This window comes from Mobula hypostoma, chromosome 1 (genome assembly GCF_963921235.1).
Source record: "Mobula hypostoma chromosome 1, sMobHyp1.1, whole genome shotgun sequence".
Classification (NCBI taxonomy): Eukaryota; Metazoa; Chordata; class Chondrichthyes; order Myliobatiformes; family Myliobatidae; genus Mobula; species Mobula hypostoma.
In genome coordinates, this window is record NC_086097.1 from 104,860,356 (window position 1) to 104,877,167 (window position 16,812).

Here is a 16,812-nt window from a genome sequence, read left to right on the forward strand (position 1 = left end):
GTTCTCCCTCATCTATTCTGTCAAAAAATAGACAGATGATTTGTCCATGATTTCCCTTTTACGAATCCACTAGTGCTCTGTTTTATAAATTCCCCCACCACACGTCAGGCTAGTTGAGCTGTAATTCCCTGATTTGTCTTTTTACTAAGTAGTAAGGATATCCCCCACTAGTTCATCCCTTCCTACCTACATCTGTGACACTTAGTGCTCTGGATCTTTTCAAAAATGATTTCAAGTTCCCTGACCCCATCATCTTAGTTTTACTATGGATGTTCAGTCCCTATATACCTCCATCCCCCACCAGGAAGGCCTCAAAGCTCTCTGTTTCTTTCTGGACACCAGACCCAACCAGTTCCCCTCCACCACCACTCTCCACCGTCTAGCGGAACTTGTCCTCAGTCTAAATAATTTCTCCTTTGGCATCTCCCACTTCTTTCAAACAAAAGGTGTAGTCATGGGCACTCACATGAGTCCCAGCTATGCCTGCCTTTTTGTTGCCTAAGTGGAACAGTCCATGTTCAAAGCCTACACTGGCATCTGTCCCCCACTTTTCCTATGCTACATCGAGGACTGCATTGATGATGTTTCCTGCACCCATGCCAACCTCATTGACTTCATTCACTTTGCCTCCAGCTTCCACCCTCCCCTCAAATTTACCTGGTCCATTTCCAACACCTCCCTTCCCTTTCTTGATCTCACTGTTTCTCTATTTCTGGAGACAGCTTATCTACTGATGTCTATTATAAACCCACAGACTTTCGCAGCTACCTGGGCTATACCTCTTCCCACTGTGTTACTTTAAAAACGCCATCCCCTTCTCTCAATTCCTTCGTCTTTACTGCATCTGCTCTCAGGAAGAGGCTTTTCATTCCAGAATGAAGGAGATGTCCTCCTCTTTCAAAGAATGGGGCTTATGTTTCTGATATGTTGATCCATGGCCTTCTCCACTACTGTGATGAGGCCACATTCGGGTTGGAAGAGCAACACCTTGTATTCTGTCGGGGTAGTCTGCAACCTGATGGCATGAACGTCAATTGCTCGAACTTCAGGTAATGTCTCCACCCTCTCCTTCGCCAGTCCCCATCCCCTTTTCCCTCTCTCACCATCTCTTGGTCTGCCCATCACCACCTCCCTTTTTCTTTTTTCCATGGCCTCCTATCCTCACCTATCAGGCTCCCTCTTCTCCAGCCCTGTATCTCTTTCACCAATCAACTTTCCAGCTATTTACTTCATCCTTCCCCCTCCCAGTATCACCTATTACCTTGTGTTTCTCTCTCCCCTACCCCCACCTTTTAAATTTACTCCTCATTTTTTTTCCTCCAGTTCTGATGAAGGATCTCGGCCTGAAACATTGACTGTACTTTTTCCCCATAGATGCTGCTTGGCTTGCTGAGTTCCTCCAGCGTTTTGTGTGTACTGCTAGTATATATTGAAAATCTATCTGTCTGAACCTTGGAAAATTTCCACCAACGCATCCACTATGTGTAGGACCATTTTTAAGTTGCAGAATGTCAGACCCTGAAGAATTATTGGACTTTAATCCCTCCAATTTCCCAAACAACCCTGTTAATACTGACTTCTTCTTCAGCTTCACCTCACTTGATCTTGTGTTTCACAACATTCCTGCCAGGTTGTCTTTGTCCTTTGAGTACACCAAAGCTCTGTGTTCAATTTGTTGTCTTTGTTCTTGATTGAATTCCTCCTTTTTGTAAAGGATATGTGCATTCTTCTTCACTAGTCATTGACTCCACACTTGACTTTCGAACCTTTTACAGTCGGCTTTGTTATCTGCAAGTTTATTCTCTCCATTCCAATCATTCCCATTGAGTATCTTTTCCTGAATTTTTGAGTTTTTCTTCATTATTCAGCCCTTTATTTTACACTTCTCCTTGGATCTAATATTATACATAATTTTTTTTTGCTGATTCTTGGTTGAGCTAGCTGTTCTGTTTATGCAACAGATGTGAATGAACGATAGTTGTAATTTCTCCATAGCCCACCTAGCTAACTCTTGATTTCATTGTTTCGTTTATCTAGATTCAGAATCCTATTCCTCTTTCCATCCTTTCCATTTTCATGTTATGATTGTTCCTTCCCAAAGGATCCCACGCAACAGGGTTGTTTATTATCCCTTTCTGGTTACATCGTACCACTTTTCAGATATTTTGAATTTACTTAATCAAACATTTTTAAAACAAATAGAAAATGTAGAATTTATCAGATTCATGGATGTTCCTAAAGGAACGAAGCTAGTCTGATGTATCAGTAAGTTGAGATTTGTAGCAGTATATTTAGAGATCTATACGCAAAAATTGGACTTTCAGACCAACTTGTCCATGCTCACCTCAGCTAGTCCCATTTTCTTACACTTGGCCTGCAGCCCTGTACCTGTCTAAATGTATTTTAAGCATTGCAATTACACTGCCTCTCAGGTCGTCTGGCAGCTTGTGTACGCACTGTGTGGCCACTTTATTTGCTTGTTAATGCAAATATGTAATTCTCTTTTTTTTTAAACATGGGTTGCCATGGTAGCATAGCAATTAGCATGACGCTATTACAACTCAGGGTGTTGGTATTCAGAGTTCAATTCTAGCATCCTCTAATCAAGTTTATATGTTCCTTCCCATATGCACGTGGGTTTCTCCAGGTGCTCCAGTTTTCTCCTACAGTCTAAAGACGTACTGGTTAATGGGTTAATTGGTGATGGTTAATTATCCTGTGATTAGGTTAGAGTTAAATCGGTGGGTTACTGGGCAACATGGCTTGAAGGACTTGTTCCATGCCATATCTCTAAATAGACAAAGCCAATCATGCAACTCAACGCATAAAAGAATACAGACATGATCAAGAGGTTTAATTGTTGTTCAAACCAAACATCAGAATGGAGAAGAAATGTGATCCAAGTGACTTTGACCAGTGAAATGATTATTTGTACTGTTTGGGGTGGTTTGAGTATCTCAAACTGCTGTTCTCTGGGGATTTTCACGCACAACGATTTTCTAGCATTTACAAAGAATGGGGCAAAAAAAAACAAAAAAAAAAAGTGGGTGGCAGTTCTGTGGGCGAAAATGCCTTCTTAATGAGAGCGGTTAGAAGAAAATGGCCAGATTGGTTTAAGCTGACAATAGGGCGGCAGTAACTCAAATAACCATACATTCAGCCGTGGTGTGCAGAAAAGAACATCTCTGAATGTACGATGTATTCAACCTTGAAGTGGAGGGGCAGCAGAAGACCACGAATATACACTCAGTCGCCACTTTTTTTTAAGGTACAGGTGATGCCTAATAAAATGGCCAATAAAATTTCCCACCAACCTGTGTGGTGGGAAATCATGCCTTTTCCTACCCCTTTTAAATCTGTTTCCTCCAGTTTAGAGGCCATGACCATGGGAAAAAGATAGCTTTCATCTTAATCATGTCCCTCATGATGTTGTATTTGTCAAAGGTCACCCCTCAGCCTTCTATGCTTCCAGCCTTTCCAGTCTTGCCTTGTAACTCAACCCCTCCAGTCTTTGTGGTTTCCAGCTGTCACAAGCCATATATTAGCCGGATGTTGTCCTTGGCCATTACTTGCAGTCTTGGATTTTGGCCATAGGAACGGTACAAGTTAGCTTCATGTGAATACTTTTGTTGTTATAAAATATCATCAAGCTGTTTAGTTGAACTAAGACACAAAGGATAATCAGTATTAACCTGAGCGCAGGTATAGATAGAACTACATTTTAAGTGCAACAGATGCTCACCGTATCCTGTTAGCCCTGCAATGTCTAAATTAGGAGATCTATTTCCACTTGATAAACCAAGCTGATAGATTCATACCTTTTATCCAGCACTGTGGCCCTTCCATTGTGATCCCTAAGTGACACCTGGCTACTGGCAGGTTGAATTCATTTAGTTGGAGTGGCAAGGTGGGAACAAGTGGACTGGAGTGTAAAACAAACATTGGTTCTGGAAACCTGTGTGTCGTTATCTCCTGTACCTTCCCAAATAATGAATTACTTTTAGAAGAAAGCACTAGTGAAGTAACAGAGTTGGGTTCATTCAGATTTGGCAACTTAAAGCTTGCTTTTTAGTACATTATTATTGCTTGACCATTGCTATCAAGCCATGGGTTTATCTTTCAGTAGAGAATGAAGGAAGTCAGTGTTTCGTTGAAAATTGAGCTGCCAGCATATTGAAGCTGTAGTAGAATGTACTTATGCTGTGACAGTCTTGGAGTGATCTGCATTTAATGGACCACTTAATTAAAGCCCTACAGTTCTGCTAAAATGAGCGAGCTCCATCTTTGGTACCAAGGGAGTTCAACGTCAGGTAAAGATGGTGCATTTGTGGCTAGTCCTCGATTCATTTAGACTTCCTGCTGAGGCTACCATTGTCATGGAAGTCAGCTTTCGGCTAATTTACTTTTTTCTATGTAGTATGTCTGTGTTAGAGTGACTTTTGAGTTTAGGTCATTTACATTTAGCAAATGGCTTTGGCTACCAGTCTTCTGTTCCTTGATAATGTATTGTGAATTCAGTTTGGGACAATGCATTCCTAAAAGCTGACCCAGTCCAGACGCTGCTAGCATCTGTGGGATGGATGTGAGTCAGAAGGTGTGAAGTTTGTATGTAGCTTCAAAAGAAAGCATTGTCTATACTTTGTAAATATGGAAATGTGCTTTGTGTTTACCAAATAAATATGGAGCCTCACGTTGGGCCAGCAGACCTTTCCTCTGAAAATGTCTCCATATGATGCCTGCTGTATCTTGTTTTGTCGAATAAAGACTTTGTATCTACCAGTAACTCTCTCTGGCGATTTCATTCACACGACAACAGTCTGCATTCAGTAGATACGGACAGTGACCTTGACAGCATTATGATCTTGCTGCTGAAATCTAAAAACAAATGTACATCAAACTAGTCTGTTCTCGTAAAAGTTTATTACTGTCTTGTGAATAAAGTTGATTAAGTGTATCTTGTCTGCAAAAGCAAGAAGGATTGCATTAGTCTGCTTTTAATCATCAGGAAAGTAAAGGCATCCATGGCAATGCTATCAAGCATCATTATTTACTATAGTCTGTTCAGTGCTATTGTGTTTGATTTCTGCCAGCATCACATAGTACTAGACTTTACTGCAGCTTTTGCCCAGGGATGAAGGGAGAGTGACTTTCCTTGACTTCAGGGTGCAAGTAAAATTCAAGTCATGCAGACAGCTCTACACTGGCTGATGTCATTGTTTCATTTTATTTGTTTATTGAGATACAGCAAGGAATAGGCCCTTCGAGCCATGCTACCCACAATCCCCCAATTTCATCCTTGCCTAATCACTTGATTTACATGTTGGAATCTACCAACTGGTATATCTTCGGACTGTGGGAGGAAATCGGAGCACCCGGAGGAAAGCCACATGGTCAAAGGGAGAACACACAGTGGGGAGAATTGAATCCGGGTTGCTACGGTGCTGCCCACCTTGCACTAAGGATGATGTTTGGCTTTGAGGCCAATACTCGATATCTTAGGACGTCATATGTTCCGTGATTTAGATGTAACAAATTAAGTGACTAGATATCATGCACAAGATGGCCAAAAATTTCATGCTGAAGGTGCTTGGCACTGACTATTGCTGATGATTGTGGCTCAGCAGTACTACATTATGTCAGTAACATGATCATCACTGAATCCTCCACCACAAACTTAGATGCTCAAATGGTTCAACATTTATACTGATCTAGTCAATGTTACCTTGCTTACAAAAACAGGTCAGAGGTTTGGAATTTAGGTGTGAGGGGCGTGTTTTCTGACTACCCAAAGCCCTCCCTCCATCTGTGAGGTATGTCAGGAATATGGAATGCAACAAGACTTGGGAAGCTGCACCCTCAAAGACAGAATAGACCATTCTTGGAATCTATGATCTCCTGTGTAGCCTTATTGAACTTCATCTGCTTAGGAGGCCGCTGCAAGCCACCTGATCTTGTGGCAGTAATCTTCTGATTACTTGTGGTCTTGGAGCTTGGCCATAGCATCTCCTGAATGTTTTTGTTGCTGCAAATGCCGAGTACATGCCACACAGATTGAAAATGTATACTTGTTTCAGATACCAACATCTGGAGGCCCCTTACCGAATGAAAGGCAATGTAAGCAAGCATCATAGATCTGAAACTTTTTCTCTCCACAGATGCCAAGTGACCTGAATATTTCCAACATTTTTTGGTTTATTTCGGCCAGACAAAGATCCACATCAACTTGTTTCAGATATGGCTTTTGAAGCTGATGACACATGAAAGAGTGCAAATCCTGACCACACTGAAATGTTTTGTCACTGCAGGTGATGTCTCACAACAAGGAACGGAGATCAAGGAGGGATGAGAAACAGGACAAGAAGTCTCAGGCTATGGAGGAATTGAAAGCTGAAAGAGAGAAGAAGAAAAATAAAACGGGTAACAAACAGTATTGTGTAGGCAGATTTTCATCCCAGAACCATATTTCTATGCCCTGGAGTTCTCATGAGATTAAACTGTGGAATCTTTCTTCAATGGTCTACTGTCCTCTGCTATTAGATTCCTTCTCTGGCCCTTTACCACTTCTACCTATTACCTCCTAATTTCTTACTTTATCCTCACTCACATTCTTTCTCAGCTAGTCTCACCTATCAGCTGCCAGCTTGTACTCTTTCCCCTCCCCCATTTTTTTTATTCTGGCTTCTGCCCCCTTCTTTTCTCGTCCTATTAAAGAGTCTCGCCTTTTAAGCATCAAGTGTTATTTCCTCCCCATTGATGCTGCCTGACTTGCTGAGTTCTGTCAACATTTTGTGTGTGGCTCAAGATTTTCAGCATCTGCAGAATCTATTTTCTTTATAACAAACTGGAATCTTTTTAGTCTTAATGACTTGGAGTGTGTTGTTGCAAATTACTATGTCAATTATGAGAATTCATCTCTTGGCTCATTCTACTTGCTCATTTCCATGTACTCAGTCTCCCTTTGCTTCTTATGCAATTGACTTGTACCCGTCTCCCACTCTACATGCTCTCCATCTAATCTTTTGTTTCCTCAATGGATTTAGATGGCAAAGATGGTAGTAAATTAAGCGGAAGATGAGGGAAGTTGAGACTGAGATTTCTCACTGAAGGTGAGAAGGTGTTTTGTGCAGAAAAGGCAATGTTGAAGATGTCTAGGTTTAGGAAGTGTTGAGACCAGGAGGAATGCTAAGCTGCCTAGCAGCAGTTCGTGGGTAAGGAATATTGAAGGTAATCTTTTAGTCTGCTATGTGTTTCCATAGTGATTTTCTTCAGTGTTGTTGATGGCTTGAAAATATGAGAAACAAGGTATTCCCACTCTATGTTCTTAATCACAGAAAGTGTATTAGTGCAATAGCCTGTGTTGTAAGCAAATTGACCGAACAGACATGAAGGGATATGTAAAGAAAGCCAATAATTTTTGTGGTGTGAAGAATGTTCAGTTAGTTGATGTGCTCCATGAAGTCTTTTGATAAGTTTCCAAATGGTAATTGAAAAGAGACCTGGCCAATTGGATACACTTGTCTTGACACTAAGAAGCAGCAGTAGTAGTAGACATTTGTTTTTCAGTTCGGGGGCATAAGTGGTGTGCCCCAGCAGTCAGTGTTGGACCCATTGCTATTTATCATGTATATCAATGACTTGGATGAGAGTATGCAAGGCAGGGTTAGTAAGTTTGCAGATGATGCTAGAAAGCATGGTGAAGATAAATGTCAAAATTTGCTGGGCATCTTGATCAATAAGGTAAGTGGGCCAAGGCATGGAAAATAGAGTTTGATTTGGCTATACAAGGTGCTTCATTTTGGGAAGACAAATCATGATGAGGTATTCATAGTAAACAGAAGAGCCCCGGAGAATGTTATAGAAAAGTGATATCCCTGAAGGTGCTGTTGCAGGTAGATGGTGATGAAGAAGACTTTTGACATCACTTAGGGCCTTGATTCTAGAAGTTAGGATGTTGTGTTTGTAGGCTGCAATTTGAATACTGTGTTACTCACCTATGAGAAAAATGGCATTAAGCTAGAAAGAGTGCAGAGAGATTTATCAGGATATTGCTGGGATTTAAGGCACTGAGTTATGGACATGTTGAGCAGGTTGGAACTTTTTTACATTGGAGAGAGTGAAATACGAGTGAACTTGAAGAAAGATATACCTTTTGAGGCTGAATGCACGCATTCTTTTTCACAGGGCTGGAATTCAAGAATGAGAGAACTTAGGTTTAAGATATACTGCTTAATAGGAACTTGAGGGGAAATGAATCATCAGTGTATGGAATGAGCTGCCAAAGGAAGTGATTAAGGCAGGTACATTAACGACATCTGAAAGGTACTTGGACAGGTACATATATGGATAGGAAAGGTTTGGAGGGACATAGGACAAATGGGGCTAAATTAGTTTGGAATGTTGGTAGGCATAAACCAGTTAGGCTGAAGGACCTATTTCCTTGCTGTATTACTCTGGAAGTGGCATTAGAAAATTTAAAGACTTTCAAGTATGACAGATGGCATGGTTGGTGCAAAAGGAAGATTATTGCAACTGTCTTATATTGTATAACAATATTCAGAGACACAAGAGACTTATGGTAGCTGGAAATCTGCAGCAGCTGCTTGAATGGGTGCCATAGAAAGTGTCAGAGTAAAGTTAGAGATTTGTGTATGTGTTGGTGATTCAAGACTAAGCTGGAAGGGTAAAATTTTTACCTAACTAAGTGGGCACATGTGGGCAAAGCATTTGGATTGAAGGCTGTGTCACAGAATAATACAGCACAGGAACAACCTCTTAGCCCTGCTACATATTGGTTATAGGAATGAACAAGTGGCTTGATTGAGGAGTGAGTTGTCTTATTTCTTTCAGCTGAATTATTGGCCAGGAAGCAGCCTCTAAAAGCCAGTGAGGTTTATTCTGACGATGAAGAAGAGGAAGAGGAGGAGCAGTCTAGTGTGAAGAGCGATCGGTCCTCTAGGTCTTCGTCTTCTGATGAAGAGGAAGAGTAAGTTCTTATATTAGTGGAGCTATGGCCTGTCGCCTTGACTGTCTTTAGATAACTGGGATTTTATTGCTTTTAATTTTCAGCAAAAAAAAGTAAAAATGGAATAAATCCTGCTCTTTGCCTTAAGTTTTAGAATAATAGGCCAAAGACATCTTTGATCAGCTATAAAGCAGATACCAACAGAGCCAGCGGTCTGGGTTAAGAAAGAACTTAAGTATTTCAGTAGTTGTCCAGCTACTGCATTCAAACCTGCTTTCCTTGGGCATGATGTAAAGAAATAAATGTAAATATGTGGGGATGAGATGGATGATGGATGATACATTGAAATAGTTGAATGCTTTGCTTGGGACAAAGCATCAGGGATTTGATGAGGAAATGGGCTGCAAAAATGTTGAAGTATGGACAATTAAACTTCCAAGTTACAGAAGAAGTGGTTTCTTAGCAGCTGTGTCTTGAGGGAGGAATAAGATATCATTTGACAATGCCCTTGTGATTGGGGCTGTACAAAATAAGGATAATGAAGAATTGGGCATAAATATAATGGAGGAAGTTTATTTGCAGTGTAATGTGTTTGGTTAGGATGAAATGAATTTGGATAGAGGGGATTAAAAGCAAGGTTTGGTACCGATCAGCAGTGGCCGGTAGAAGAAAGAAGCAGATGTGTTTGGATGTTGACATCAGTAATTTGAGTTTGTGGGGGAGTATCAATGGGTATGATTGGACAGGGCATTACACAACAGGAGATGCCGTGGTTTAATTTAGTAAGAGTTACTCTGTCGCCACAGTTGTTTGGTTTGGATAGGTGGTGAGGAAGCTTCAGTAAAGGCAAGAATTAGGTAAATTCCAATACAACAGCAGCAAGCATGTGGATTTTACTTCAGCAGCAAGTGGAGGTACAAATTTTCCAGAAAATTCTCAGTGGGTGAATGAATTGAATTGACTGTGCGGGAGGAGAAGATGGCGGCGCGACGCAGCTCACAGCGGCCACTCCAGTGGTGATGTCTGTTGTTTGTCAAGTTGGGTGCCGTGCACAATCCTGATTTGACGGCGATAGATGTGAGAGCACGGAGGAACATCTGGTGAGACTTCTGAAATGCCTGCTTCACTACTGCTGCTACCATGTGGTCCAGAATCTCCAGAGGGGAAGGTCCCAAGTCCTCGGCTTTGCTTGTTGCTCGGCGGCCTTGGCAGAGTTGAAGCGCTCGGCAGAGGACGGTGCTCGGAGATGCTGTGTTGGAGGGGCTGGTCGGAGGCTCGAAGTTTGCAGACGTACTCAGAGTCCGCTGCGGTCAGGTGCTTCCAATGATGCTGCATCAGCAAGTTGGCGGTGCTTGGAGTTTCACGGCAGGGAGAGTTTCTCCCCTTCTGCCGCCTGCGTGAGACGATGAGTATCGGGACTTTGAGGCTTTTTTTTACCGTGCCCATGGTCTGCTCTTTATCGAATTATGGTATTGCTTTGCACTGTTGTAACTATATGTTATAATTATGTGGTTTTGTCAGTTTTAGTCTTGGTTCGTCCTGTGTTTTTTTTTGTGATATCATTCTCGAGGAACATTGTTTCATTTTTTAATACATGCATATCTCAATGACAATAAACGAGGACTAAGTGTCCTCATAATCTAATCTAATCTAATTTCATACATCCTTCACATACGTGAGTAAAAATCTTTACATTACATCTCCATCTAAATGTGCAATGTCCACTCATAGTAATTTATAATAGAGCAGTCAATGTAATATAGAGTACACTCAAATCAGCGTGAGTTCATCAGTCTGATGTGGCCTGGTGGAAAAAGCTGTCCCGGAGCCTGTTGGTCCAGGGTTTTATGCTGCGGTATTGCTTCCTGTATGGTAGCAGCTGGAATAGATTGTGGTTGGGATGGCTTGGGTCCCCAATGATCCTACACCTGTCCTTGTAAATAAGACCATAAGACAAAGGAGCAGAAGTAGGCCATTCGGCCCATCGAGTCTGCTCCGCCATTTTATCATGAGCTGATCCATTCTCCTATTTACTCCCACTCCCCCGCCTTCTCACCATAACCTTTGATGCCCTGGCTACTCAGATACCTATCAATCTCTGCCTTAAATACACCCAATGACTTGGCCTCCACTGCTGCCCGTGGGAACAAATTCCATAGATTCACCACCCTCTGACTAAAAAAATTTCTTTGCATTTTTGTTCTGAATCCACTCTGTCCATGCCTTTTAACATTTGAAATGTTTCTATGAGGTCTCCCCTCATTCTTCTAAACTCCAAGGAATACAGTCCAAGAGTGGACAAACGTTCCTCATATGTTAACCCTCTCATTCCCGGAATCATTCTAGTGAATCTTCTCTGTACCCTCTCCAACGTCAGCACATCCTTTCTTAAATAAGGAGACCAAAACTGCCCACAGTACTCCAAGTGAGGTCTCACCAGTGCCTTATAGAGCCTCAACATCACATCCCTGCTCCTATACTCTATTCCTCTAGAAATGAATGCCAACATTACATTCGCCTTCTTCATTACTGACTCAGCCTGGAGGTTAACTTTAAGGGTATCCTGTACGAGGACTCCCAAGTCCCGTTGCATCTCAGAACTTTGAATTCTTTCCACATTTAAATAATAGTCTGCCCGTTTATTTTCTCTGCCAAAGTGCATAACCATACACTTTCCAACATTGTACTTCATTTGCCACTTCTCTGCCCATTCTTCCAATCTATCCAAGTCTCTCTGCAGACTCTCCGTTTCCTCAGCACTACCAGCCCCTCCACCTATCTTCGTATCGTCAGCAAACTTAGCCACAAAGCCATTCCATAATCCAAATCGTCGATGTTCAGTGTAAAAACAAGCGGCCCCAACACTGATCCCTGTGGAACACCACTGGTAATCGGCAGCCAACCAGAATAGGATCCCTTTATTCCCACTCTGTTTCCTGCCAATCAGCCAACGCTCTATCCACGTATGTAACTTTCCCGTAATTCCAAGGGCTCTTATCTTGTTAAGTAGCTTCATGTGTGGCACCTTGTCAAAGGCCTTCTGAAAATCCAAATATACAACATCCACTGCATCTCTCTTGTCTAGCCTACTGGTAATTTCATCAAAAAATTGTAATAAGTTTGTCAGGCAGGAATTTCCTTTAAGGAATCCATGCTGAGTTCTGCCTATCTTGTCATATGCCTCCAGGTACTCTGTAACCTCATCCTTGACAATCGACTCCAACAACTTCCCAACCACCGACGTCAAGCTAACAGGTCTATAATTTCCTTTTTGCTTCCTTGCCCCCTTCTTAAATAGCGGAGTGACATTTGCAATCTTCCAGTCTTCTGGAACCATGCCAGAATCTATTGACTTTTGAAAGATCATCGCTAATGCCTCCGCAATCTCCACAGCTACTTCCTTCAGAACACGAGGGTGCATTCCATCTGGTTCCGGAGATTTATCTACCTTTAGCCTATTCAGCTTCCTGAGTACTTTCTCTGTCGTAATTGTGACTGCGCTCACTTCTCTTCCCTGCCACCCTTGAGTGTCCGGTATACTGCTGATGTCTTCCTCAGTGAAGACTGATGCAAAATACTCGTTCAGTTTCTCTGCCATCTCCTTATCTCCCATTACAATTTCTCCAGCATCATTTTCTATCGGCCCTATATCTACTCTCATCTGTCTTTTACTCTTTATATACTTGAAAAAGCTTTTAGTATCCTCTTGGATATTATTTGCTAGCTTCCTTTCATAGTTAATCTTTTTTCTCTTAATGACCTTCTTGGTTTCCTTTTGTAAAGTTTTAAAAACTTCCCAATCCTCTGTCTTCCCACTAATTTTTGCTTCCTTGTATGCCCTCTCCTTTGCTTTAACTTTGGCTTTGACTTCTCTTGTCAACCACGGTTGCATCCTTTTTCCACTCGAAAATTTCTTCTTTTTTGGAATATACCAGTCTTGCACATTCCTCATTTCTTGCATAAACTCCAGCCACTGCTGCTCTGCCGTCTTTCCCGCCAGTGTCCCTTTCCAGTCAACTTTGGCCAGTTCCTCTCTCATGCCACTGTAATTTCCTTTACTCCACTGAAATACCGACACATCAGATTTCAGCTTCTCTTTTTCTAATTTCACAGTGAACTCAATCATGTTATGATCACTGCCTCCTAAGGGTTCCTTCACCTCAATCTCTCTAATCACCTCTGGTTCATTACACAATACTCAATCCAGTACAGCCGATCCCCTAGTGGGCTCAACAACAAGTTGTTCTTAAAAGCCATCTCGCAGACATTCTACAAATTCTCTGTCTTGAGATCCAGTGCTGATCTGATTTTCCCAATCTACTTGCATGTTAAAATCCCCCACAATTATCATAACACTGCCCTTCTGACAAACCTTTTCTGTTTCCAGTTGTAATTTGAAGTCCACATCCCTGCAGCTGTTTGGAGGCCTATAAATAACTGCCATCAGGGTCCTTTTACCCCTGCTATTTCTTAGCTCAACCCATAAAGATTCTGCACCTTCCGATCCTATATCACCTCTTTCTAATGATTTAATATCATTAGAATGTCCTGAATCATGGGAAGTTCACAACTACAGATGTGCTGGGCTGTCTGCACCACTCTTTGCAGAATCCTGCTATTAAGGGAGGGTACAGTTCCCATATCAGGCAGTGATGCAGTCTGTCAGGATGTTCCCAATTGTGCCCCTGTAGAATGTTCTTAGGATTTTGGGGTCCACACCAAACTTCCTCAACCATCTGACGTGAAAGAGGCACTGTTGTGCCTTTTTCACCACACAGCTCGTGTGTACAGACCACGTGAGGTCCTCGGTGATGTGCATGCCAAGGAACTTGAAGCTGTTTACCCTCTCAACCCGAACCCCAGATGGAAAGATGAAATATGGAAATGGCTAGTTATAAACATTGCTATAGAGTACTTTGGTAATGAGAGGATCTTGCATCTGAGGATCTGTAAGCCTAACATCAGTAGGGAAATTATTGTGGAAAAATAAGAGACATAATGATCACTTGGAAAAGCAGGAACTCAGCAGATGCAACCAGTATGGCTTTATCAAGTGACCAGTCAGCTTGAATTTTTAAAGAAGTAATATCGTACAGGTTTCCCCCGCCATCCGAAGGTAGAGCGTTCCTATGAAACGGTTTGTAAGCCGAAATGTCGTAAAGCGAAGAAGCAATTACCATTTATTTATATAGGAAAATTTTGTGAGCGTTTGCAGACCCAAAAATAACCTACCAAATCATGCCAAATAACACATAAATCCTAAAATAACAGTAACATATAGTAAAAGCAGGAATGATATGATAAATACACAGCCTATATAAAGTAGAAATACTTTTCCACAATCATTACTGAACTGTTCTTCAGAGCGAAAATCTCACGCAGGCGCCGTCGGCAGAAAATCTCACGCAAGCGCTGTTGGCAAGAACACTCTCTCCAATAACCTTTAAGCAATGAAGCTGCCAAATCATACCAAATAACACGTAAAAATACACAGCCGAAATAAAGTAGAAATAATGTATGTACACTTGCGGGAATTGGGAAGATAGCCTGCCGAGCACACTGATGATGGTGTGTTAGACTGAGTCGTCGCAGGTTGGGATGGTGCAGTGGCCCCCACCCTCCAGGCCGCCGAGCGATACATTGCTGCAAAGCATGCAGGAATGCAGCGGTAGCCGGGAGGCACACAGCACATCTTCAAGAAAAATGCCGAAATAAACAAGCTAATTAATTAGGTGCCGCCTGGCATGTAATTGTCGGCTCAGATCAGTGCCGATTTCCGATTGCGTAGTCTCTGATCTCGGCCGACAATTAGCTTTTTCATTATTCATTCGGTTTCGATTGTTATCCTTTCCTCTTCCAGATGCATCAGCTCTTCATCTATCAGTTCTTGGTCATGGGATGCCAAAACCTCTTCAACATCATCTTCATCAGCTTCCACAAGCCAAACTCACGTTGTCCTTACTTCGTTCACCACGATCGAAATGCTTAATTATGTCTAGTTTTACGCTAAGTGTAACACTCTTACAAGCTCTTTCAGGCTTTTCCGATACCTTAGAACTCATCTTGCAAACGACTGCTCGCAGGCACCTGTTTAAGCAATGCCATTCTGAATCGGGGGTGGGGGGGAGCGACTGCCTTTTATCGCGAGCTGATTTTTTTCCTAACAGTGAAAACACCTGAAAGCGAAAACAGGGTAGTAATGTAGGTCTTTCGTAACAGTGAGGTTTCGTAAAGCAAACGTTCGAAAAGTGGGGGACACCTGTATTGGCAAGGCAGTGCAATAGATGTGATTTATATGGATTTACAAGAGTTGAAGGTCTTCAATGAGATACCATGGGAGACTGGTTAAAAGGTTAGAGCCTATGGGATCCAGGACAAGTTGGCAAATTAGGTCCTTATTGGCATGGTAATAGGAGATAAGGTGATGGGGGACTGTTTTTTTAATGATTGGAATCCTGTGATAGGTGGTGTGTCCTGGGATCACTGGTGGAACCTTTGCTTTTTGAAATATGGCTAGATGTGGATTTTCAGATTGTGATTGGCAAGTTCTCAGATGACAGATTGGTAGCTTTGATGGTGTGAAAGGCAGTGTTTGGCTACAGGGTGGCATTGATATGTTGGTGAAATGGGCTGAGATACAGCAGATGAAATTTAATCCAGATTAGTGTGGGGTGATGAAATTTGGAATACAAAGGAGGCTGGGACGTATTATCATGAATGGGAAGGTCTTTGGGAATATTAAAAACAGATGGACCTTGGAGTATGCAACTTCAAAGATGCTTGAAGATGACTGTTCAAGTTGATGATATGGTTGAGAAGGCATATGTGATTCTGGCCTTCATTAGTCAGGGCCATTGAATATAAGAGTAGAGTGCCTGTATTCAAACTTTATAAGACAAGCCAAGCTTATTTGTATAGCACTTTACAAACACAAGGCAGTTCAAAGTGCTTTACATAAAACAAGATAAAGGTTTCCCCCGCCATCCGAAGGTACAGCGTTCCTATGAAACGGTTCGTAAGCCGGAATGTCGTAAAGCGAAGAAGCAATTGCCATTTATTTATATGGGAAAAATTTGTGAGAGTTCGCAGACCCAAAAAATAACCTACCAAATCATGCCAAATAACACATAAAACCTAAAATAACAGTAACATATAGTAAAAGCAGGTATGATATGATAAATACACGGCCTATATAAAGTAGAAATACTTTTCTACAATCATTGCCGCACTGTTCTCCGTAGTGAAAATCTCATGCAAGTGCTCTTGGCAGAAACAGTTTCCAGTAACCTTTAAGCTATGAAGCTGCCAAATCATAACAAATAACACATAAAAATACACAGCCTATATAAAGTAGAAATAATGTATGTACAGTGTAGTATCACTTACTGGAATTGTGAAGACAGCGCCGATCACACTGATGATGGTGTGTTAGGCTGAGTCGTCGGATGTTGGGTTGATGCCCTGGTCCCCAACCTCCGGGCAGCGAACCAATACCAATCCGCGGAGAATGCAGCGGTAGCCCGGACGCTCCCAGCACATCTTTAAGAAAAAAGCCAAAATAAACAAGCTAATTAATTAGGTGCCACTCGGCACCTAATTGTCGGCCCAGAGAGAGGTGACGCAATCCTAGCCACCGCTGCATTCTCTGTGGCAATGTATCGGTCTGAGAGTTGGGGTTGTGGGACACTGGGGTGTCATTTCATCGTCGTCTGTTTCCATCAGGGCAGGCAGGTCATCTTCTATCTCTGCCTGCCTCGATGTCGAAGGTCAAGGTTCGTTGTCTGCTGTGGCTGATGTGGAAGGCTTGAAAAACGACAGTATGCTTGACTGCTTAGCCTTGCGCATTTTTC

General features: G+C 42.0%; 1 protein-coding gene across 2 annotated transcripts in view; it reads left to right on the top strand.

The window, feature by feature from the left end:
- rtf1 (RTF1 homolog, Paf1/RNA polymerase II complex component) overlaps window positions 1-16,812 on the top strand; it is a 217,275-nt gene that overhangs the window by 120,454 nt on the left and 80,009 nt on the right. For both annotated transcript variants that reach the window (XM_063054453.1, XM_063054446.1), the window contains exons 6-7: window positions 6,306-6,417; window positions 8,848-8,983. In XM_063054453.1, coding sequence (XP_062910523.1) covers window positions 6,306-6,417; window positions 8,848-8,983 — 248 coding nt within the window. The remainder of the gene's footprint in view (window positions 1-6,305; window positions 6,418-8,847; window positions 8,984-16,812) is intronic.